The sequence below is a fragment of the Tachyglossus aculeatus genome, chromosome 11 (assembly GCF_015852505.1).
Source record: "Tachyglossus aculeatus isolate mTacAcu1 chromosome 11, mTacAcu1.pri, whole genome shotgun sequence".
NCBI lineage: Eukaryota > Metazoa > Chordata > Mammalia > Monotremata > Tachyglossidae > Tachyglossus > Tachyglossus aculeatus.
This window is the reverse complement of record NC_052076.1, coordinates 56,930,041-56,956,060: the sequence shown is the minus strand read 5'-3', so window position 1 is coordinate 56,956,060 and position 26,020 is coordinate 56,930,041. Positions and strand designations below refer to the sequence as shown.

Sequence of the window (26,020 nt, the reverse complement as noted above, 5' to 3'; positions counted from 1 at the left end):
TGCCCACACCACTGTCTGCTGTTTGACCTTGGGCAAATCACTTCACTTCTCTGGGCCTCGGTTACCTCATCTTGAAAATGGGGATTAAGACCGTGAGCCCCAGGTGGGACAGGGGCTGTGTCCAAGCTGATTAGCTTGTATCTACCCCAGCGATTAGTACAGTGCCTGGCACATCGTGATTGCCGACTTGTACTTCCCAAGCGCTTAGTACAGTGCTCTGCACACGGTAAGCGCTCAATAAATACGATTGATTGATTGATTGATTAACAAATACTTCTAGACGGTGAGCCCACTGTTGGGTAGGGACCGTCTCTATATGTTGCCAACTTGTACTTCCCAAGCGCTTAGTACAGTGCTCTGCACACAGTAAGTGCTCACTAAATACGATTGAATTGAAAATACCATAAAAAAGGAGAGAGAAGCAGTTGGTCGAGAAGCAGCATGGCCCAGGGGAAAGAGCACGGTCCCAGGAGTCAGGACTTGGGTTCTAATTCTGGCCCTGCCGTTTGCCTTCTGTGTGACTTCGGCCAAGTCGCTTCACTTCTCTGGGCCTCAGTTCCCTCATGTGTAAAATGAGGATTCCATACCTGTCCTCCCCCCATTTAGACTGTGAGCCCCATATGGGACAGACCTGATTATCTTGTATCTACCCCAGTCCTTGGCACATAGTAAGCGCTGAACAAATACCACACTTATTATTAGCGGACTAGGGGAATGATAGGAGAATACAGTGTGACTTTCCATTGTCAACAAAAGGACAAACAGGGCAACCGCGGAGCTACTCCATTACCCGCTGTCGGAGGCATCCATTGTCAGAGACGTGCCCTTCTGCCTTGCTTTTGGTTTAGAAGCAGAATCCGAGCCGCCTTGCCAGCTGTATGTGGAGGAGGAGTGTCAAGAAACCGAGCCGCTTCCTCCCGGGCAGATGTGAATGACTTTGACAACCCACGTGGACTGCACTGAAGGGAATCTGGGCCCATTATTCATTCCTGTCAGGACTCCTGGTCGGAGAGAGTTTCAGGCTGGAGAGTGATTGCTGTGGGCTGAGAAACCGGAGGGGGAAGGGAGACGGGTGAAAGGAAAAACCAAGGAATTTAACAGGCTCTGGATTGTTCAGGGTGCAGGATAGCGGGACCCACCAGTGGGTGAAAGAGTACCTGGGCAATCCTGATAAATCCCTTAATAATAATAATAATTATTCTTATTATGGAATTTATTAAGCTTTTACTATGTCCCAGTCATTATAGTAAGCACTGGAGTGGATACAAGCAAATTGGGTTGGACACAGTCCCTGTCCCACATGGGGCTCAGAGTCTCAATCCCCGTTTTACAGATGGGGTAACTGAGGCCCAGAGAAGTGGCTTGCCCAAGGTCACACAGCAGACAAGTGGTGGAGCCAGGATTAGAACCCATGACCTTCTAACTCCCAACCCCATGCTGTAGCCATTACACCATGCTGCTTCTCTCCCAAGCTGCTCCTTAATAATAATAATAATAATAATAATAATGGCATTTATTTAGCGCTTACTATGTGCCAAGCACTGTTCTAAGTGCTGGGGCGGTTACAAGGTGATCAGGTTGTCCCAAGGGGGGCTCACAGTCTTAATCCCCATTTTACAGATGAGGTAACTGAGGCCCAGAGAAGTGAAGTGACTTGCCCAAAGTCACACAGCCGACAATTGGCGGAGCCGGGATTTGAACCCATGACCAAAACCCATGACTCCAAAGCCCAGGCTCCTTCTACCAACTCTGTTGTGCTGTGCTCTCCCAAGCGCTTAGTACAGCGCTCTGCACACAGTAAGCACTCAGTAAATAATCATCCGTTCAGTCGTATTTATTGAGGATTTACTGTGTGCAGAGCGCTGCACTAAGCACTTGGGAGAGTACGCTATAACAATAGACAGATTCCCTGCGCTCAGTGAGCTTTCAGTTTAACTATCCCAGTGTTTAATCCAATGTTTGGCACATAGTAAGAGCTTAAGAGATATCATTATTGTTATGAGATGGTGGAAAATGTCTCTCATAGCTCATAGCTCGGGAACGAGAAGCAGAATACAAGGTGTCTGCCTACCAAGAAATAAAGCCTGTCACGGATTTCCATTAAAAACCATGCCCCAAAGGGCTGGGAGAGGCACAATGCATCCCACTGGGAACTAGTAGGCAGCTATCTGGGGGTCAGTGGGTGGAAAGAAAGGAATGGAGCAGGTTTTGGGAAAGCCCCAAATGATTCTAGCCATTTAGCACGGCCAAGTGGATAGAGCATGGGCCTCGGAGTCAGAAGGTCTTGCGTTTTAATGCCGGCTCAGCCACATCTGTCGTAGTGGAAAAATGATAAATTGTCACGATCCTTGTACTGTGTGCAAGTGCAGGACAAGACCATAAGAATATGTGCTGTTAGGGTGGCCCCTTATTTAATTGTGGGGCCCTGCTTGACCACCACATCTGTCGTAGTGGAAAAATGATAAATTGTCACGATCCTTGTACTGTGTGCAAGTGCAGGACAAGACCATAAGAATATGTGTCGTTAGGGTGGCCCCTTATTTAATTGTGGGGCCCTGCTTGACCACCACATCTGTCGTAGTGGAAAAATGATAAATTGTCACGATCCTTGTACTGTGTGCAAGTGCAGGACAAGACCCTAAGAATATGTGCCGTTAGGGTGGCCCCTTATTTAATTGTGGGGTCCCGCTTGATGCTACTCTCTTCTCTTTGAACTTAAAACCTTTTTAAACACTTAAGGTAAATCAGCCTTACTTTGGTGCGTGCTGAAGGGGATATTATTTTATTTTTTATTATATATATATAATAAAATTTATTTTATTTGTACATATTTATTCTATTTATTTTATTTTGTTAATATGTTTTGTTTTGTTCTCTGTCTCCCCCTTCTAGACTGTGAGCCCACTGTTGGGTAGGGACTGTCTCTATATGTTGCCAATTTGTACTTCCCAAACACTTAGTACAGTGCTCTGCACATAGTAAGCGCTCAATAAATATGATTGATGATGATGATGATATGTTCATTCATTCATTCAATCATATTTATTGAGCGCTTACTGTGTGCAGAGCACTGTATGTTGCCAACTTGTACTTCCCAAGAACTTAGTACAGTGCTCTGCACACAGTAAGCGCTCAATAAATACGACAATGAATGAATGAATGAATGTCTGCTGTGTGACCTTGGGCAAATCACTTCACTTCTCTGGGCCTCAGTGACCTCATCTGCAAAATGGGGATTGATACTGCGAGCCCTACATGGGACAGGGAGTGTCCAACCTGATTTGCTTGTATCTACCCCAGCGCTTAGAATAGTAAGTGCTTGGAGAAACAGCATGGCTCAGTGGAAAGCGCCCGGGCTTTGGAGTCAGAGGTCATGGGTTCAAATCCCGACTCTGCCAATTGTCAGCTGTGTGACTTTGGGCAAGTCACCTCACTTCTCTGTGCCTCAGTTCCCTCATCTGTAAAATGGGGATTAAAAACTGTGAGCCCCCCGTGGGACAACCTGATCACCTTGTAATCTCCCAAGTGCTTAGAGCAGTGCTTTGCACATAGTAAGGGCTTAAGAAATACCATCATTATTATTATTATTAAATACCATTATTATTACTATTATTATTATTTAGGTGGACTTGGAACATTACGATTCCCGGGTTAGGTTCTGGGATAGGATGAACGATGAGTGATTCCACACTTCGACTCTGTGTACATGGCATTTTTTTTTAAGCAGTATTTGTTAAGCACTCACTCTGTGCCAGGCACTGTATTAAGCACTAGACTGTAGCTTCATGTGGGCAGGGAATGTGCATGTTATATTGTTATATTGCACCCTCCCAAGAGCTTAGTACAGTGCTCTTCATGCAGTAAGTGCTCAATAAATACAATTGATCGACTGGGGTAGATACAAGCTTTGTACTTTGCAAGTGCTTAGTACAAGTTCTCTGCACACAATAAGGGCTCAATAAATAGGATTGAATGAATGAATGAATAACCAGGTTGGACACAGTTCCTGTCCCACAGTCTTAATTCCCATTTTACAGAGGAGGTAACTGAGGCACAGAGAAGTTAAGTGAGTTGCCCAAGGTCACACAGCAAACAAGTGACGGAGCCGGAGTTTAGAACCCAGGTCCTTCTGACTCCCAGGTTTGTGGTCTATCCACTAGGCTACACAGCTTCTTGTTCCCGGAACACTACCAGAAGCTTTGAGTTATGACTTTGAGTTGGTCCCAACTCCACCAATTGCCAGCTGTGTGACTTTGGGCAAGTCACTTCACTTCTTTGTGCCTCAGTTACCTCATCTGTAAAATGGGGATGAAGACTGTGAGCCCCACGTGGGACAACCTAATCACCTTGTAACCTCCCCAGCGCTTAGAACAGTGCTTTGCACATAGTAAGCGCTTAATAAATGCCATCATTATTATTATTATGAGAGAAATGTTTCACCATCTCATAATAAAAATGGTATTTGCTAATAATAATGATGGCATTTGAGAAGCAGCGTGGCTCAGTGGAAAGAGCCCGGGCTTTGGAGTCAGAGGTCATGGGTTCGAATCCCGGCTCCGCCACGGGATTCTCTGAATCACGGGAGTCCGCCAGAGGACTTCTCTGGGCCTCAGTTACCTCATCTGTAAAATGGGGATAAAGACTGTGAGCCCCATGTGGGACAAATCCAGGTGTAAGGGCAGCACCCAAAGGAGAGGGAGTAGAGAAGCAGCGTGGCTCACTGGAAAGAGCGTGGGCTTTGGAGTCAGAGGACATGGGTTCAAATCCCAGCTCCGCCACTTGTCAGCTGTGTGACTTTGGGCAAGTCACTTAACTTCTCTGGGCCTCAGTTACCTCATCTGTAAAATGGGGATTAAGACTGTGAGCCCCATGTGGGACAACCTGATCACCTTGTATCCCCCCCAGCGCTTAGAACAGTGCTCTGCACATAGTAAGCGCTTGATAAATGCCATCATTATTTGTTAAGCACTTACTATGCGCTAAGCACTGGGGCAGCTTCAAAATAATCAGATCAGACATAGTCACTGTCCCACCCGTGGCTCATAGTCTAAAGTAGGAGGGATAAAAGATGCTGAATCCCCATTTTACTGATAAGGAAACAAGTTAGTGACTTGTCAGTAGGCAAGTGGCAGGGCCAGGATTAGAACCAGGTCCTCTGACTCCGAGGATTATATTCTTTCAACTAGTCCGCAGGGCTCCTCATGACACGCTGCTGAGAAGCAGAGCGCGGGTTTGGGAGTCAGAGGCCGTGGGTTCTAATCCCGACTCCGTCACTTGTCAGCTGTGTGACGTTGGGCAAGCCACTTAACTCCTCTGTGCCTCAGTTACTTCATCTGTAAAATGGGGATGAAGACTGTGCGCCCCACGTGGGACAACCTGATTACCTTGTATCAATCAATCAATCAATCAATCATATTTATTGAGCGCTTACTATGTGCAGAGCACAGTACTAAGCGCTTGGGAAGTACAAATTGGCAACATAGAGAGACAGTCCCTACCCAACATTGGGCTCACAGTCTAAAAGGGGGAGACAGAGAAAAAAAAACAAAAACCAAACATACTAACAAAATAAAATAAATAGAATAGATATGTACAAGTAAAATAAATGGAGTAATAAATACGTACAAACATATATGTACCCCAGCTCTTAGAACAGTGCTTGGCACATTGTAAAAGCTTGACAAATACCAACGTTATTATTACATTATTATTATGTCAATCTTTTGGCCCTTGGTCACATGTGCTTGTGCGTTCCCCCTCCATTTCTGCAGCCGCGCATATTTCATGCATGAGGATCTGGGCACCACCACTGGCTGCCATGCCAAGGAAGTGAGAAAATAGGTGGCGGCTGAGGAGATTGCCAGATGGGCGAGGAGGTCATCTGGATTAGAGCATTTTGGAGAGGGCAAGAGGGATGCCAGCCTGGAAATAAAAAAAACAACAGCATGGCCTTGTAGATAGAGCATAGGCCTGCGAGGCAGAAGGAGCTGCGTTCTAGTTCCAGCTCCACCACTTGTCTGCTGATCATTCAATCGTATTTATTGAGCACTTACTGTGTGCAAAGCAATGGATTAATTGCTTGCGTGAGGACAATACAAAAATAAACAGACACTTTCCCTGCCCACAGTGAGCTTACAGTCTAGAGACTGCTGTGTGACCTAAGGCAAGTCAGTTTACTTCTCTGGGCCCCAGTTAGCTGTAAAATGGAGATTTAGTCTGTGAGCTGTATGTGGGACAGGGATTGTGTCCAACCTGATTAGCTTTCGTCTACCACAATGCTTAGAAGAGTGGTGACACATACCAAGTGCTCCACAAATACCATAAAAAAAGCCACTAATTAGTGTCCTCCAGGCATAGCAGGTAGAGCTAAGCTCCATCTGAATAACATTTATATTCTCCAGCGGTGAAGCAGCATGGATACACATACTACTTTAGTCAACCTGGGAGGGTAAACAGGCCTCCAGGCATTGACAATCAAGTGTGACTCTTTTAATTCATTAATCCACAAAGCAAAAATGTTCAATTTGATAAAAAAAAATCCTTGGTAGCCCACGACAGAGTTGATTTATTCAATCGCATTTATTGAGCGCTTACTGTGTGCAGAGCACTGTAGTAAGCACTTGGGAAGGACAAGTTGACAACATATAAAGACGGTCCCTACCCAACAATGGGCTCACAGTCTAGTAGACAGGCTCACAGTCTAGAATGTTTCCCCCTTCGATGAACGACATGCTTACTAACGAGAACATTCGTCAGGCAGATGTTTCAAAATTTTGAGATGTCATTAGAAAGTCGACTAGCTGCCTGTTGATGGAGAAGGATGTTGGAGGAGGGGGGACAGATGGAGTATACATTTCTAATTGGAGAGTTGGGGATAAAGGGAGGCAAGGTAATGGAACCAGATGATCTACATTAGGTGGGATGTTATGAGGAAAGTGAGAGAGTGGAGGAAATGTTGTCCAGAACTGAGAAGCAGCGTGGTCTAGTGGTTAGAGCACGGGCTTAGAAGTCAGAAGGACCTAGGTTCTAATCCTGGCTCCGCCACTCGTCTGCTGTGTGACCTTGAGCAAGTTGCTTCGCTTCTCTGTGCCTCAGTTACCTCACTTCTCTGGGCCTCAGTTACCTCACTTCTCTGGGCCTCAGTTACCTCACTTCTCTGAGCCTCAGTTACCTCATCTGTAAAATGAAAATTAAGACTACGATCCCAATGTGGAACACGGTCTGTGTCCAACCTCGGATCTACCCCAGCGCTTAGTACAGTGCCTGGCACATAGTAAGCACTTCAACACCAGGAAAAAAATGGCAACTAGGGCCTGGCACATTGTAAGCGCTTGACAAATGCCAGAAAAAAAAGGCCACTGCTACAGATGTTCATTTTTGCCTCCCAGGCATCATTATGGGGAAATCATCTGCCTATAATAAGCATTCAACAAATACTATGGTTTGATTGATCATTGGGAGCAGGAAACTCCCTGTCATCTTTGTCCATCGTGCTCTGCACACAGTAAGCGCTCAATAAATACGATTGATGGTGATGAGAACTGGCATTTGAAACTGGTATGGTGGTGTATATACCGGATGTCCTTGAAAGCTACCGTCCGATGGTCGTATTACGAATGTCAGACTCCAGACAATCACGCAGTAACTTGTCACCGCCGAGGCAGACGGCATGACACAAATCCAGATGGCAAGGTAAGAAATTGCTGGATGGGAGGGAGGGGAGGAGTCCTCTCTGAATGACTTTTAAATAATTTTGCTGCTCCTTCAACTACGCTTTGCTTAAAACCTTTTAAAGAGTGGTGATTTCATTCCTAACTCCAGCTTTGGGTGGTCTGGTCGATTATGGTAACCCCATTTGCAAAGATTTTTAAGAAATCCGGTAACACGAGGATAAGATTTGGAAAAAGGTTGTTTACTTAGCTTCTTCACACGGCATGAATCAGTAAAATTAGTAAAAAGGACACAAGGAGCTTGGAACCATGTGGGTTAAAATGTCTTCGCTTTGAAAAACCCTTGTCAATTGGGTGGCGAGTTCTATCGGAAACAGTCACCCATTTCCTCAGCGGGGCTCCTTGAGAGTTCAGTAAAGACGCTTCACTTCCCTCCTTTCACGTTCAACATGAAAGACTTTCCTATCTCCTCTGGAGCAGTGGTATTTATTGGTTGACTAATGTGCAGAGCACTGTACTAGGTGCTCCGGAGACGACACGACAACAGACTTGGTAGACTTGTTCCCTGCCCACAACGAGCTTACAGTCTACAACCATTCCAACCGCATATTCAATCTATCACCAAATCCTGTCGGTTCAATCATCAATCAATCAATCAATCAATCGTATTTATTGAGCGCGCAACGGTGCAAAAATCATCATCATCATCATCAATCGTATTTATTGAGCGCTTACTGTGTGCAGAGCACTGAACTAAGCGCTTGGGAAGTACAAGTTGGCAAGATAAATCAATCAATCAATCATATTTATTGAGCGCTTACTGTGTGCAGAGCACTGTACTAAGCACTTCGGAAGTACAAGTTGGCAACATATAGAGACAGTCCCTATCCAACAGTGGGCTCATAAAGACTGTGACAGTTGGATAAAGACGGTGAGCCCCACGTGGGACAACCTGATTGCCTTGTATCTACCCCAGTGCTTAGAACAGTGCTTGGCACACGGTAAGCACTTAACAAATACCAACATTATTATTATTATTCTCGCCATCGACCCCTGGCCCACGTCCTACCCCGGGCCTGGAATGCCCTCTCTCTGCCCATCCGCCAAGCTAGCTCTCTTCCTCCCTTCAAGGCCCTACTGAGAGCTCACCTCCTCCAGGAGGCCTTCCCGGACTGAGCCCCTTCCTTCCTCTCCCCCTCGTCCCTCTCTCCATCCCCCCCATCTTACCTCCTTCCCTTCCCCACAGCACCTGTATATATGTATATATGGCTGTACATATTCATTACTCTATTTATTTATTTATTTTGCTTGTACATATCTATTCTATTTAGTTTATTTTGTTAGTATGTTTGGTTTTGTTCCCTGTCTCCCCCTTTTAAACTGTGAGCCCACTGTTGGGTAGGGACTGTCTCTATATGTTGCCAACTTGTCCTTCCCAAGCGCTTAGTCCAGTGCTCTGCACACAGTAAGCGCTCAATAAATACGATTGATGGAAGCAGCGTGGCTCAGTGGAAAGAACCCGGGCTTTGGAGTCAGAAGTCGTGGGTTCAAATCCCGCCCCCGCCACTTGTCAGCTGGGTGACTTTGGGCAGGTCACTTCTCTGGGCCTCAGTTACCTCATCTGGAAAATGGGGATTGGGTCTGCGAGCCCCCCGTGGGCCAACTTGACTACCTTGTTTCTACCCCAGCGCTTAGAAAAATAATAGTAATGATGGCATTTTTATTAAGCGCTTACTATGTGCAAAGCCCTGTTCTAAGCGCTGGGGAGGATACAAGGCGATCAGGTTGTCCCACGGGGGGCTCACAGTCTTCATCCCCATTTGAAGAGTGGTCTGCCCAAGATCAGAGTGACCCAAGGGATTGGAGGAATGGGAATTTTTTTAATTTTTTTTTTGTTGTTGCTGTTGTTGCTTTTTTTTGGTATTTGTTAAGTGCTTACTATGTGCCGGGCACTGTACTAATAATAACAATGATGGCATTTATTAAGCGCTTACTATGTGCCAAGCACTGTTCTAAGCGCTGGGGTAGATACAAGGTAATCAAGTTGTCCCACGTGGGGCTCACAGACTTCATCCCCATTTTCCAGATGAGGGAACTGAGGCCCAGCGCAGTGAAGTGACTTGCCCAAAGTCACCCAGCTGACAAGTGGTGGAAGCGGGATTCGAACCCACGACCCCTGACTCCAAAGCCCGGGCTCTTTCCACTGAGCCACGCCGCTTCTCTGCTTAGAGCAGTGCTTTGCACAGAATAAGCGCTTAATAAAGGCTATTATTATTATTAATGAATGCCAAATAAATGTTTAATAAATGCCACTATTATTATCATCATCATCATTATTATTATTAATGATAATAATAATGATCATCATCATTATTATTATTAATGATAATAATAATGATGATAATAATAATAATAATAATAATAATAATAATAATAATAATAATAATAATCGGCGGAGGCGGGATTCGAACCCAGCCCCCCGGACTCCCTCCGGCCCGCCGTGTCCCTGTCCGCGTGGCGCGCGCTGTCAATAAAGTTGGTTTGTCGGGGCCCGCGCGGGGGCTGCTGGGAGGGGCGCCTCTCGTCCAATCGGGAGGCGGCGGCGGCGCGCGCGCGCGCATCGAGCGGCGCGAGGACGGAGCTGAGGAGAAGGCGGCGGGGGCGCGCATGCGCGCGTGCGTGTGGGGGGCCTTCTCCTCACGGCGCTGCCAGGTAAGGGCCGCCCCTCATGCCCTCTTCGTGCCCAATGCCCATTTCCTGTATATATATTTGTACATATTTATTACTCTATTTATTTATTTATTTTACTTGTACATATCTATTCTATTTATTTTATTTTGTGAGTATGTTTGGTTTTGTTCTCTGTCTCCCCCTTTCACACTGTGAGCCCACTGTTGGGTAGGGACTGTCTCTATATTTGTTGCCAACTTGTACTTCCCAAGCGCTCAGTCCAGTGCTCTGCACATAGTAAGCGCTCAATAAATACGATTGATGATGATGATGATGACATCATTTGCTCCCGCCAGTTCTGTTGGCACCTTGGAGCAGTACAGAAAATGGGATCCAAATCCTAGTGGAAAGAGCCTGGGAGCCAGAGGGCCTGCGTTCTAATCCCGGTTTCGCCACTTTTCATTCATTCATTCGTATTTAGTTTTTAGTATTTATTTTACTTGTACGTATCTATTCTATTTATTTTATTTTGTTAGTACGTTTGGTTTTGTTCTCTGTCTCCCCCTTTCACACTGTGAGCCCACTGTTGGGTAGGGACTGTCTCTCTATGTTGCCAATTTGTACTTCCCAAGCGCTTAGTCCAGTGCTCTGCACACAGTAAGCGCTCAATAAATACGATTGATGATGATGATGATGATGATTTCCTCCCTCCCCCCATCCACCAAACTAGCCCTATTCCTCCCTTCAAAGCCCTCCTGACAGCTCACCTCCTCCAGGAGGCCTTCCCACATTCAGTTCAGTCATAATTACTTATTAAGAGTAATAACGATAGTAATAATGATGGCTTTTGTTAAGCGCTTACTGTGTGTCAAGCACTGTTCTAAGCGCTGGGGGGGATACAGGGTGATCAGGTTGTCCCACATGGGTCTCACAGTCTTCATCCCCATATTACAGATGAGGTAACTGAGGCCCAGAGAAGTTGTGACTTGCCCAAAGTCACACAGCAGACAAGCGGCGGAGCCGGGATTAGAACCCATGACCTCTGACTCCCAAGCCCATGCTCTTTCCACTGAGCCACACTGCTTTATAATAGCATGGTGGGCAGGGAATTTTTTTTGCCAACTTTGTTGTATTGTGCTCTCCCAAGTCCTTCATACAGTGCTCAATAAATACCATTCGAAGCAGCATGACGTAATGGAAAGAGCACGGGCTTGGGTGTCACAGGGCCTGGGTTCTAATAAATCAATCAGTCAATCAATCAATCGTATTTATTGAGCGCTTACTGTGTGCAAAGCACTGTACTAAGCGCTTGGGAAGTACAAGCTGGCAACATATAGAGACAGTCCCTACCCAATAGTGGGCTCACAGTCTAGAAGGGGGAGACAGAGAACAAAACCAAACATACTAACAAAATAAAATAAATAGAGTATATAGGTACAAGTAAAATAAATAAATAAATAGAGTAATTAATATGCACAAACATATACATATATACAGGTGCTGTGGGGAAGGGAAGGAGGTAAGATGCGGAGGATGGAGAGGAGGACGAGGGGGAGAGGAAGGAAGGGGCTGAGTGTGGGAAGGCCCCCTGGAGGAGGTGAGCTCTCAGTAGGGCCTTGAAGGGAGGAAGAGAGCTAGCTTGGCGGATGGGCAGAGGGAGGGCATTCCAGGCCCGGAATGCCAGCTCCAACCCGCTCCTTTTCTGTGATCTTGGGCAAGTCATTTAACTTCTTTGGGTCCCAGTGTCCTCATCTCTGAAATGGGGGTTCAGTACCTGTTCACCCTTCTACTTAAACCACAAGCCCCAGGAGGGACAGGGGAGATACGATCTGATTAACTACTCCAGTGTGTAGTACAGTGCTTGGCACATAGTAAATGATTCTCGAATATCACGATAATAATTGGAAGTATGATTTTCAAATCCATGTGTCACGTGTATTTAGTGTCGAGAAGCCAACTATCAAATGGTTTAAGGGGTTACATCACCAGGTAATAATAATAATAATAATAATAATAATAATAATGGCATTTATTAAGCGCTTACTATGTGCAAAGCACTGTTCTAAGCGCTGGGGAGGTTACACGGTGATCACGTTGTCCCACGGGGGGCTCACAATGTTAATTCACATTTTACAGATGAGGTAACTGAGGCCCAGAGAAGTTAAGTGACTTGGCCAAAGTCACACAGCTGACAAGTGGCAGAGCCGGGATTTGAACCGATGACCTCTGACTTCAAAGCCCGGGCTCTTTCCACTGAGCCACGCTGCTTCCCTACAAGCCTTTGGCCATTTAAAGGGGAACCAACAATGAGCTTTGAATATTTGTTTCAAGTTTTGTATTTTGAGGATGTGGAAAAGACCGCATTTTTATTTCAGGAGTGATATTCATCTTTTAATAGCAAGTAATTGTTTGAAATGATTTTGAATGAACAAATGTGACAGGTTGACTTATTTTCAGTTTAATTCAGTGTTCTTTTAAACGAGATGTAGAATTGCTTCACATTTAAAATTGTGGGAGCACATGGAAGATTATTTTATTGGACCTAGATTAGTGATTTAATAGAGCAGGACCTAACTTGATCGGTGCTTTTTAGAGTTGGGATCAGTCCTCAGTTTTACCTACGGGATAAATCAGACTTTACTGAAGTTAGTATAGTTTCTCATGTCTACTTTTTCTTTTTTTAAGTTACCTTTCCAAAGACAGTTAGAAAAATCTGCAAAACCTAGAACTCTGCTGCAGTGGCAATTTTCTCTTTGAAGGGTTGCAGTGTCAGGTTACACTATTTTGTCAACATAAGTTTAGTTACAAGCGCTTAGTACAGTGCTCTGCATACAGTAAGCGCTCAATAAATACGATTGATTGATTGATGTTTGACTTAATTTTGTCTCATTTGAGAAGGTAGAAAGTTTTCTTTGAGGGAAATGGATTATGATTCCTATTAGACTAGTTTACTGGTCAAAATGACCCTGGTTTATTTTATTCTTAGTCTTCTGTAGACTAGTATTTACCTTTTTTATCAGTGGTATTCAGCACTTACTGTATGCAGAGCATGGGACTAATTGCTTGAGAAAGTATAAGAGTATTCTATCATGAGATTATTTGAAATTGTTCTTTGTCTTCTAATTTTTGGAGTGAAACATAAAAAGCGCTGATTGCTTTGAAGCCCTCAGCCCAACTCTAGGTTTGGGAACCATTTTTAAGTGAGAATTGATCGTTTTTATATTGGCTCTTAGGCAGTCTGAGAAACCAAGGCCCATTTATGGCTGTCGCTCAGATGAATAATGGAAGACCTGTCGAAGATTAGTTCTAATTTGATTTTATGCCATGTCGACAGTTATTTCTTATCCCTGTCTCTCAGAAATGTGGAGCATCAGTTATTGGATTTGGAGGAAGGTATTTGCCCTGAGCGCTTTCCCCAGGTGTGGGTTGCTTCTGGCAGTGATACCCAGGAAGCCAGTGAGAAGACGAGACAAGGAAAAACTGAATATATGACTCTTTTTTCCTTTCGATCGATCATTCTGAATAACAAATTCCGATATGGAGTTTGAGTGACATCAGTAAGATGACTGTTTAACCTAAATTGCATCACCATGAGTCTAAGATTGTCACTATTTTCACCTCTAGAAACTGTTGGGCCCATGATGTTTGCTGTCAGTTCTTTGGGAAAAGAGTGGTTTGGGCCTCCTGCTTTTCTTCTGGCACCAGCAGATTGTATTCCCTGTCTTGCTCAAGTTAATGCCTTACCGTGCATCACTAATACCAGTGAACATCCTGAAGCAGGCTGTGCCAAGTGTCTCTAAAAGCTCTTCTACCGAAAGACATTTAATGGCTTTTCCTGCACTGAGTCTGTTATGAAGAGAATTTTGTCTTAAATAAACTGTAGGGTAGTATGTGTTTACTGCCTTTCTTTCTCCTCCCTGGTGATTTCTCAGGCTTCTAGGAGCCTCGTTGAAATCAGTAAAATTCCAGGATGTAATTGATAGATTGGGTAGCACAAGTACAGTAATACCTCATTATTAATTCAGACCCTATGAATCTGAAATTCTTGATAATCCAACCCTCTGCTTCCTTCCTTTGCCCCAACTACTCTTTTTTTTAAAAAAAAAAAACAAAACACAAAAACTCTTGCTACCAGAACACTGACTTTGAGCTAAAGAAATGGGATCTGATCTAGATCTGATTTCTCCCCAGCCGCAGACTGTAAACTCATTGTAGGCGGGGAATGTGTCTGTTTATTGTTGTAGTGTACTCTCCCAAGTACAGTGCTCTGCACACATTAAGCACTCAATGAATAGGATTGAGTGAATGAATGAAACTATACTGCTGTTAATAAAAGCTAAACTGCAAAGTTGAGGTAAATGGAGGAAGTAACAGGACAACCGAAGAGACAGCCTTTTTCTGGATCTCAGCACTTTACTATTTACCTGAACCAATTAGTCAATTTATTGAGCTCTTACTACATGAAAAGCACTTTACAAAGTGCGTGGGAAAGTACAATGCAACGGAATTGGTAAACGCGATCCCTTCCCACAAGGAGTTTGCAGTCTGTGATTCTACTGAACGTGGAAAGGACTTCCTCATAATCCCATTGTCTCTCTTAACTTCTGTTTTAGGGATGCACCGCTAATACTAATTGGTTTTTGATTATGCTGGTCAAAACATCACTGAATAATGTTAGGCATAAAATATTTAAGAGTTTTGTGTCCCAAGTTTTGTGTCTAGTACGGGGTTCTGCACACAGTAGGTGCCGATTATATTCTGTTGCCAAGTTGTTCTTTCCAAGCACTTAGTACAGTGCTCTGCACACAGTAAGTGCTCAATAAATATGATTGAATGAATGAATATACTGTTCATGATGGTGGTGAATGTTTATCTAGGTTTAAAGCCTAGCCTATTCAGGGTGCTAAAACAAACACTAAAATTTCTGCTCCACCTTCTGTTTAGGTCTGAATTGGTCACATTTATGCATTTCATGCCCCTTAAGTTCCTGAATTTGAGATATTCATTGTCCTTTCTCTGTGGCATTAAGGGTACCCAGTTTTTCTTATGATTATGCTTCTTATACCCTGAGGACTGTGCTAAGCACTGGGGTAGATACAGTATAATTAGATCAGATGGATTCCTATCCCATATGGGGCTCACAGTTTAAGTAGGAATTTTCAGAAACAAATATCTGTAGTAATGAATTATGAGCAACAATGTCACAGAGTCAACAAACTGAGATAACACTGCCAAGTTAGAAGTAAATAAACAGTTCTTGAAAGATGGTATCCTCAGAAGCAACAGCTCTTCCTTACAAATCACTGTAGTTTCCCTCACCTGTGCTGGGCATCAGCGGCCCGGGAGGAAGTCGAGGGTGGAGATTCAAGTTTACTGCATGGAAGAAGGTAGTGGTAAACCACTTCAGTATTTTTAACAAGAAAACTCTATGGCTACACTACAAAACGACTGCAAATGGAGGTGGGGTGTTCTGGGAGAGATGTGTCCATGGAATCCCTATGGGTCAAAGACGACTCGACAACATAAGGCACAAGTAGTTTTTCTAGTGGAAAACGGTAGTCAGAGACATAATAAATACCATTGCTTGATTGAGCTCAGATGTGAACTCTATCTTTTAAAAATTTCCGTTTAAAAAGTGATTATATTCCAACAAAACAGGACTATAGGGCCCTTACCAAAAGGACAAACACATGGTCTTTGATATTGCTACTTTCTCTAAAAGGACAAGGAGATGGCCCATTTAGAAAGGATTTAACGTTTATTGTTTTAAACCTCAAGGATGCTGATAGTATCACTTCTGCTGTTTGGGTATGTAGTGGGGGTTGGAGAAGAGAGGCATTTTTAATTCCCCATAAGTGCGTTGCATATGATGAGCTTTGTTTTAGGCCTTGATTGAACCCTCTGAGCCTCTCATTTGTTCTGGGATGGGAGGAGGGGGCCAAGGGAGGCCAGGAATCTTACTCATTTCTTCATCTCCATTGTTCTTGGATGTCACGCATGAATCTTTGATGAAGATCTTGATCTCCTCATATGCTTTTCCACAGAGGACCAGGCTGTGGTAAACCAGAGCGACACCTGCACAGGATTTTTCAGCCTCTCCTTCCCGTCGTCTTAGGTTCCCTCTCCTCTCCCGTCCCCAAGATGGACACGGAAGGGTTTGGCGAGCTCCTCCAGCAGGCAGAGCAGCTGGCAGCCGAAACAGAGGGCATCGCCGAACTTCCTCACGTCGAACGCAACTTACAGGAGATCCAGCAGGCCGGGGAGCGGCTGCGCTCCCGCACTCTGACCCGCACATCTCAGGAGACCGCAGACGTCAAGGCGTAAGTCGTCCGGGTGGGTCCGACCTTGGCACCCGGAGCCTCGGGTGGCCAGCCCAAGCTTGGTTCATCCGTTGTTCCTGATGGAATCTCTCCTCGGCAGCCACCCACGCTGCTTAGAAAAATGTACCCTGCCTACTTGTCTGCCCAGTGGGTAACTGAATTAATCCATCATGTTTATTGAGTGTTTACCATGTGCAGCGTGCCGTACTGAGCACTTGGGAGAGGACAGTATAGCGGACACATTCCCTGCCCACAATGAGCTTACAGTCTTGAGGGAAAGAAGCGTGGCTCAATGGAAAGAGCACAGGCTTGGGAGTCAGAGGTTATGGGTTCAAATCCCGGCTCCGCCGGTTGTCAGCTGTGTGACCTTGGGCAAGTCACTTAACTTCTCTGTGCCTCAGGTACCTCATCTGTAAAATGGGGATTAAGACTGTGAGCCCCACGTGGGACAACCTGATCATCTTGTATCCTCCCCAGCGCTTAGAACAGTGCTTTGCACATAGTAAGTGCTTAACAAAAGCCATTAAAAAAAAAAGAAGAAAGTCACCATGGAGCTAGTGTTCTGAAGTCATAGCTGCAACTCCACCTGTAAAATGGAGATTCAATACCCAACCTTGGGAGAAGCAGCATAGCATACTGGATAGATAAATATGATTATTATTATTAACTCCAACTCCTTTATTAATTATAATAATAACAATAATGTGTTAAGCGCTTATTATGTATCAAGCACTTTTCTAAGCATTGGGGTAGATGCAAGCTAATTGGTTTGGACACAGTCGTCCCACAGTCTGACTTGGGCTCACAGTCTCAATCCTCGTTTTACGGGTGAGGTACTGAGGCACAGAAAAGTGAAATGACTTGCCCATGGTCACACAGCAGAAAAGTGGCTGAGCTGGGATTGGAAACTAGGTCCTTTTGATGCCCAGGCCTATGGTCTATCAGTTAGGCCATGCTGCTTCTCAACGCTACTAGTTGCTCAGGGGTTGCAGGGATTTGGTCAACAAGAGAAAGAGCTTGCTGACCATATAGAGAGAGGTATTGTAATCATCACCATTTTGAGAATGTATGAAGAAGCTCCGGGAAAACTCACTACTTAGCCAGTGGAAAAAGTCACCAAAGTCTGGAGGGATCCTCAGCACAGCATCTTTAGGGGCTTGCAAAGAAATGAGGGGAAAATCTTTGAGATTTACTTCCACTGAAAAGCCTTGAAGGCATAGTTTCTTCTATGCTGATTATTGAGCTGGGAAGATTGAGCCTTAAAGCACTAAGAGTTTTCGGCAGGTGGAAATTGCTTACTGGCTGTCTGGTGGACTGTCTACTTGGGCAAAAATGTCTGCGGAGACATTGATTTGTCTGCCTTCAAAATCCAAGAGATGGGATGGAAAATGTTTTGTCCATTGCCCCTCATCCTTGTTTATTCTGAAAATATTGAAATGTTCACATTCTGTTCCATGACCGAGCATTTACTGGGTTTTTAAAACTTTCAGAACGTTATGTATAAAGAGAATATTTTATCTCTCTTAAGCAGTAACTTCTTAATTCCAGACTCACTCAACGCTTTGACACCTGGGTCATATCAAAAACAAGAATATGGGGATCTTGAGGCCATCACTGTGTTTCTCTTGCACCTTGTTACAAATGTCTCCTAGACAATACCCCTTTGTCACCTGAAGTCACTGTGACTGTAGTACGTTGTGGGTAGGGAATGTGTCCACCAACTCTGTTACATTGTACTCTCCCAAGTGCTTAAGCACACAGTAAGCGCTCAGTAAATACAATTGATTGGTAATATTCAGTTGAGAGATTTAAAGGCAGTCCAAGCAAGGATCTACTTAACCAGTCTTGCTCAAGCTCAAAAGGTGTATAAGCCTTTAGGTATTATTTGCCTGCCTGCTTTCCATATATATTCTCCAGCCTGGACTATGTAGTTTCTCCCTCTTCTCCCCTTCACCAAAAAAACAAACAACCCCCCACCCAAAAAACAAACAAATAAAAAAACAAGTAAATTCAACTTTCTGTAATATTGGCCTTTCACCACAAATTATTGGTGGTTCTGGGACAGGACAGTTTAGATTGTGAGTGAGTTTTAAGCAAAGCTGGTACTAGCAGTGGAAAGTGACAAGATATTAGATCGGGATTTCCTTTTGGACAGGGAACGTGTTTTGCTAATGTATTAAGTGCTTGGGAATATACATTGTATTGCCCTTAGGACTCTAAGTACTACTATAAATTGCTATTACTAGTTGGGTTCAGTTATGATTTAATGAACATATTACATTAGGGTCATTGCTTGTTTGGGGATTTATGGGAAAATTATTATCTATTAACCGGCTAGTTGAATATATTCTCCTTTTCTTCCATGTTTCTCATTTGAACACATTGCTTGTCAGTGGGTTTTTTTTTTCCTTTTAAGAGAATAGCTTGGAAAATTGGGGCAGGGTGGAACAAGTATACAGCAAGCCAAAGATTGATAATCTTTTGTATATTCCTAGATATATTCTTATAGTACAATAAATGTAACTAGTAGAGGCTATGACATTACTAAAATGAAAACTTGTAAGTAGAAAGCAATACCATGAAGAAAATTCTGGTTAGTGTTGCTGTTTCAATTCAAGATTCAGTTTAGATAGGGGGTAGACTAAAGTTTAGATTAAAACAGCCAACTGCGAAGCCTCTGACGGTGACTTCAAAAACCTAAGCCAAAAAAACTAGGGTTCAGAATCAGTATCCCGTAACATCTTCATGTTTGGAAAGATTTAATAGCTGTGCAGTTCTAGAGGGAATAATATGGACAGTAGGAAAATCTTTCACTGATTAAATCTCAATTTCCTTTCAGGGTTAAGAACCGGAAGCATTATATGCATCTATATTTTATCCAATCGTGCTTGCAGGTTTAATGGAACCTTTCTTCAGAGAACCTCAAAATATTGTACAGATATTTCCTTTTGATTTTGTTTCTCTTCCCAGACCCGAAGTCACTTTGTAGAAATACATTGGGTTCTTTATTACTGCAGCACAGTGCGTTCCTGTTGAAGTGCATTAAGTAGTACCCTAATGGCTTGGAGGAGCAAATTCTCCTCCCCAAGTACCTAATTTACTACCAGGGGATAGCATCGGTACTGGGGAAAATTGGATATATTCATTCCCTCTATACCCCAGTAAGAGGAGGGGGATTTGTTGTGGTGTCCTAACTTCATGGATGGTCAATAGAAATACCAAAGGATGAAAAACACAGTATTAAAGAGCTGGTTAGAATTGGGACTTTAGTCATTTTGATGACTTTGGCATCTTGTCCATTATCATGGGCTATAGCTGGCTTGCAAGAATTACTAGAAAGGTAGAAGATACCTGTAGATATTGAGTGATTGTACTGTATACATGAAGCCACTGATTTAAATACTAGAACAGTATTTTCCTCTTTAGGCCTTAAGTATATTAGCTGTTTAAGTCCCATTTTTATTCCATTTTGTTCTCTCTCCCTTATTTCCCCCAACAGGTCAGTTCTTCTTGGGTCCAGAGGACTTGACATCTCTCACATCTCACAGCGGCTCGAGAGTTTAAGCGCAGCGACTACATTTGAGCCTCTTGAACCTGTGAAGGATACAGATATACAGGTTAGAGCAGTCAGGTTGTTCTTGAAGTGATGCAGTTAGAACACTCAACAAATGTATGAGATTTTTTGATACAGATTTGGAAGACTCTTTTTAGTGCCTACTTTTCTGATTTTTTGCAAAGACTTGAAATTCAGCCTGGCAGCTCCGGGGTTTGTCATTCTGTGTATTTTTTGAGTGTTCTGCAATCAGTCATTTATTGAGCACTTGTAGGGTGCTAAACGCTTGGGAGAGTACAGTACCATAGAGCTGGTAGCTGTGAATCCTGCCCACAAGGAACTTACAGTCTAAAGGGGGAGACAAGATATTACAATAACTTAGAGATAGGAGAAATGGGAGAGAATAAGGATATGTACTTGTGGATGAGAAGCAAGTGCTTACCAGACTGCAGGACTGAATTTTAAAATGGTTCCCACCTTTAAGCTCCAGAGCAGGCCAACCAACACATCTTGTGAGCCATATAAAAATATATTTTAAGTGAGTGAAACAATTGGGAGTTCCAAAAAATCATCCTGCCGTATTAAAAAATTACAAAAAACCCTCAACCCCACCTATCAGTGTTATCTACTATAATGCAGAAAGGATTTCAGCTATCAGAAAGCCTTGTTCCTGGCAGGAGTTTCTCCAAAAGAGGGTAGCCACTTGAGCCCCTGCTTGCAGATCATTTCCAGGCTCTCCGTGGGCTAGATCCACAGCCTGATATTTTCCCATCCAGTTAAACGACCCCTCTGGCCAACTACCATTTAGTGACAGAAGGACTGAGGAAAGAGCCAGCTATGGGGGAACCGTTTGGAGAAAAGATGGCATAGAACTTGGGGTTTTTACTGGTTCCCCACTGTTCCTTCCAAGTTCGGCAGTGCCGGCACTTCCCGGCTGATTCTCTCAATGCCCCTGCCAACACCAAAGCCCCATTTCCTTTGATAAGAGTCCTCGGGCTGGTTAATGTTTATCCTCCTCAAAAAAGTGTAAGTCAAATAAGAAAAATCCATCTGTGGGCCATGATTCAATTTCCCATGGACCAGTAGTGATCGTGTGAGAAGACTTGTTCTTTAAATCAGTGCTTACAGACTCGGAGTCACCACCCAGTATTGGCTCATACTTTAACTCTGCACTTTGTTGTAGGCCCCAGGCCTGGGCAGCCCCATGGGGGTTAGGGAGCTTCATCTCATCCCCCAGAGCCATGCAAGCAGTTTCTGGAGAATGGGGCTTCTGGCCCTGAGTGTTAGAAAAGCCACTAGTCATCATCAGCAGCTGAAGGGATGTGAGACCCTCACTGTAAAGCTCCTCCCACCCCCACCATCTAGGTTGGGCGGTCCGATGGTCACAGATCGAGGGCCGGGCAATGTTCCAGGGCCTTGCCTTGTTTGGCAATGTTCAGTTTAGAGTAGATTGCCCTCTAATGGGTTTAATCCCAGGAATTGAAGAATTGGCCTCTGCACATTAGCTATACTTTACTGAATCGCAGATGGTTTTCCAGATCCTTTTCCATGTATTTCATCTCATTGGCATCAGTTGGCATCAAGTGGAAAGTTTTGAATTCGTTTGTTTAAAAACTCTTCTGAAAATTTGATTCCATTAGCTGGACCAGGAAATAAAAATAATCAAGTTAAATTTAAAATCCTGAATTTACTGTCCATAATCTGTAAATGGTCAAAGTTCAAAATAAGATTAAACTCTAGAATGAATGTTTTTTAAGAACAGACTATCTTCCCCTCTAGAGTGTAAGATGATTTTTAGACTGTGAGCCCACTGTTGGGTAGGGACTGTCTCTATATGTTGCCAATTTGTACTTCCCAAGTACTTAGTACAGTGCTCTGCACATAGTAAGCACTCAATAAATACGATTGATGATGATGATGATGATGATGACCGTGGGCAGGGAACATGTCTGTCATAAACAGAACATGTCTCTGTTCTTTTGTACTCTCCCAAGCTCGTAGTACAGTGATCTGCCCATAGTAAGCACTCAATAAATAACCATTGATTAACTGGACAAGTAATGGGAATAACTTCCGTATGAGGAGGGTGTGTAAAGAAGAGGACTTTTAGTTTGGAAAGGTGAATGCTCAGAGAGGATATTTTTGAAGTCTGTAAATTCATGAAGGGTAGAGAGCAGGCAAACATGGATTTGTTCACCAAATCCCACAAGTCTAGAACTAGAGGGCACCCAGCAAAGCTAAAAAGTGACAGCTTCAAAACTAACCATAAAAGAGTCAGTAAGGGAGCATATGGAATTCATTACTGTAGAAAGTAGTGTATGCCAAAAATGTCATTGGGCTCGAGATGGGTTCAGAAAAATCAGGACTATTTATTTGGTGTCACTGTATGTATTGCACTGTACTAAGTGCTTAACGATATGCAGTAGAACTAACAGGCCTTCAAATAGTTCACAGTCTAATGGGATCAATGAGCAGACAGACATCGGTTACAAATAGTGGGAGTAGGAAGACCAGTTAGGACTGGTGTTATTCGGTTGTCTTTATGAGCACTTACTGTGTGCAAAGCACCAAGCACTTGGGAGAGTACAATATAACAACAGACACTTTCCTGCCCACGTTGAGCTCACAGTCTAGTTGGATGGTATTAGCAGGGGAACTGGAAGATGAATATGTACGTATATTAATAAATAGGGTACAGAGATCAGTATGAGATTGGTACATATGTAAATGTTAAGATACTGTTAGATTGACATGACTGTGGTGGGGATTAATCAAAGAATGTTTCCTGGAGGAGGTAGGATTTCAAATAGGCTTTTTTAAAAAAAAAATGGTATTTGTTAAGCACTTACTATTTTTCAGGCACTGTACTAAGCGCTGGGGTAGAAACAAGCGAATCGGGTTGGATATAGTCCAGGTCCCACATAGGGCTCCCGGTCTTAATCCCCATTTTACAGTTGAGGAAACTGAGGCACAGAGAAGTGAAGTGATTTGCCCAAGGTCACACAGCAGACGTGCAGAGCTGGGATTAGAACCCAGGTCTTTCTGACTGCCAGGCCTGTGCTCTCTCCATTAGGCTATACTACTCTTATTGGGAATGAATTCCAGGAATGGGGAAGGGAATGACAATGGACAGGAGAAGATGGGGGAAGTAAGAGCTCATTTCAGATGGTGAGCCCGGGAGGAGCAAAGAGAATAAACTGGGGAACCTCATGGTATTTAGTAAGCATTTTTTTACGTGTCATGCATTACACTAAATGCTGAGGGAGATATAAGATTAACAAGTCATACATTATTCCGTGTCACACAGGGTTCACAGTTCAAGAAGGAGGAAGAGATAATATTTAAGCCCCATTTTTCTGATGAGAAAATGAGGCTCGGAGAGGTGAAATAACTTTCCCGAGATCATCCAGTAGATCACTGGCAGTACTGGTATTAGAACCCGGGCCTTTGGATTCCCAAACTTACACTCTAGTCACTAGGCCACGTTTCAGGTGAGGAGAGTAGATTTATGGATAATGGATCCTGATTAGAAGAAATAGAGTTGTTAGTACTTAACCCTGAAGACGGGTGTCAAGGAGAGTCACAGGTACCTAACACACACAATGGATTCTCCCATGAAGAGGGGGTTTTGTTCTGGACAAGTCACAAATTAAAAAAAAAAACTCAGACATTGCTTGATTCCATAGATATCTTCTGACATTGCATTGCGTTTTATCCCAATAATAGTGTATTATCAGAAGAATGGTCCCTAATTCTCCAAACTCTTTTCTGCAAAACACATAGTGAAAACCTGTATTTTGGATAAGTAGATTGTACTTAAGCTAACTAGTCCTGAGGTGTGAACCAGATGGATACCTTATCCATTTTGTTGATTGGCTAAAGGGGTTTTACAAGAAAAGGGATCTTTGGCCAGAAGAGTAACTAGCTATTCAAGTAAATGTCGAGTGGTCCCCAGTGAAAAAAGGGAATGGCTCAGAGAGTATGGAGCCATTGTTGAAAACAGTTTTGAGCAGAGTGGGATACTAGCCTGACCCAGTAAGTATTTTTATTGTTCTTACACTGTAAAGATTCTACCAAAATGCCAAGTATGAATACTTCTTCCCTTAAATTGGCTACTGATTAGAAGGTAAATGTAGTTCCCCTCAAATTCTCCCTAGTCCCCCCCAATCTCCTTAATATGATTGTGTTTTTTCTTATTTTTAATCTAGAAATTTTCCATACTATGTTTGGGGTTGAGAATTGAGCTTTGGAAATGATTAGTCATGAGAGCATGAGATTTTAGTGAACAATATGAGTGTTGCTGATTGTTATTATTTTGCTGGTCATCCTTGGCACTGATTTGGTTTCTATTAGAAGAGCCTTAAATCAGAAAAGAAGCCTCTACACTGAATTTTTTTTCTTGAGGACAAAAGAGAGATGCTTTCTTTGTTGTCTCTGGCATTTTAAGATCCTTTCAAAAGTAGACTGGAAAGGTTAACGCCAAGCAATTTTAATTATTTCCTATCTCGCTGTCATCTTATGGTATTAAAATTCATAACAAGTCATTTTTATTTTCTCCCACATTGAAGTCGGCTTTTACCATGTGGAAATAATTCTGGTAAATGCCTGATTCTACCCTATTAAGAATAAAGTTTCTTCTGTTTTAAGTGGGTATAGAGTTCCATTTCTCAGCTAATACAGAGGCTTTACCAAATAACTTGCAAAGTGTGGGGTTTTTTTTTTCCAGCTAATCATATGATGCCTTTTTTTAACCTGCTGGATTTTGATACTGTTGGAGAGACCCTCTCCAGGGAAATAGTATCCTAGCTGGCTGCCTTACCCGAGAATCAGGGGACTTGGCTTCGGGACCTGGGTTCTAATCCTGGCTGCACCACTTGCCTTGCTGTGTGACTTTGGGCAAGTCGGTTACCTTCTCTGTACCTTAATTTACTCATTTGTAAAGTGGAGATTAAATACCTGTTCTCCTTTCCCCTTAGACTGCAAGCCACGTATGGGACAGAGACTGTGTCTGACCTGATTATCTTGTATTTAACCCAGTGATTACAACAGTGCCTGGCACTTAACAAGCACTTAATGAGTACCACGGTTATTAGTTTTATTATCATTACTATTACCTGGATGATAGAAAGAGAAAATCCCCTTCCAAATGCTAGAAGTTTACATTCTTGGACGTGCCCAGATTTTGTTTTCAAAACAACAAAGGAATCCACACCATCTGATGTGCTGACTGTGGGTAGATTGTTTTTTCAAATAGCCCACATTTTTGAGATGGGAGGGCAGCAGCATCCCATATGTTGAATATATGTCAGCATGAATTTATTATTCCAATTTATAAGACCCTTGAAATTCGGCTCATAAGTGGAAATGCTGACACATCCTTAAAGGGCTGCTGCCAAATACTGTGCACCACCCACTGTTTGTGTTACTTAGCAGCCTGAAAAGCATTTTCCTCCATATAGATTGTCCATTCCTATTTGGTAAACATTGATTATCTTTTCCCTGTTTCTAATGGAGCTTGAAATTAGTATAGGGTTTTTGTTTCCTTGTCTGTCATAATCAATGATGTTAGCATAGCCATGGGAGTGCATTTTGAAAAATTGCTTCAGCCAGCAAAGGTAACATCAAAAAATCTGTTGATACATGCCGGTGATGATCATGGATATCTTTTTCCTTTATTTTTTTTAATGTTCATTGATCTTTTTTAGCCACGAGAGGTTATGGAAGTGTATAATAGTAGACTTAAGAGCTATAGCTATTGAACAGGCATTATGCTAAAAAAAATCTGACCTGAGCCAGCCTAAACTAAG

The 26,020-nt window shown here is 43.2% G+C and overlaps 1 protein-coding gene across 1 annotated transcript in view; it reads left to right on the top strand.

Annotated features, from left to right (window-relative positions):
• Positions 1–10,323: 10,323 nt before the first annotated feature.
• NUP93 (nucleoporin 93) overlaps positions 10,324–26,020 on the top strand; it is a 103,824-nt gene continuing 88,127 nt past the window's right edge. Inside the window, exons 1-3 of the mRNA XM_038754504.1 lie at positions 10,324–10,382; positions 16,456–16,660; positions 20,160–20,277. Of these exons, the coding sequence (XP_038610432.1) occupies positions 16,482–16,660; positions 20,160–20,277 (297 nt within the window). The 5' untranslated portion in view covers positions 10,324–10,382; positions 16,456–16,481. The remainder of the gene's footprint in view (positions 10,383–16,455; positions 16,661–20,159; positions 20,278–26,020) is intronic.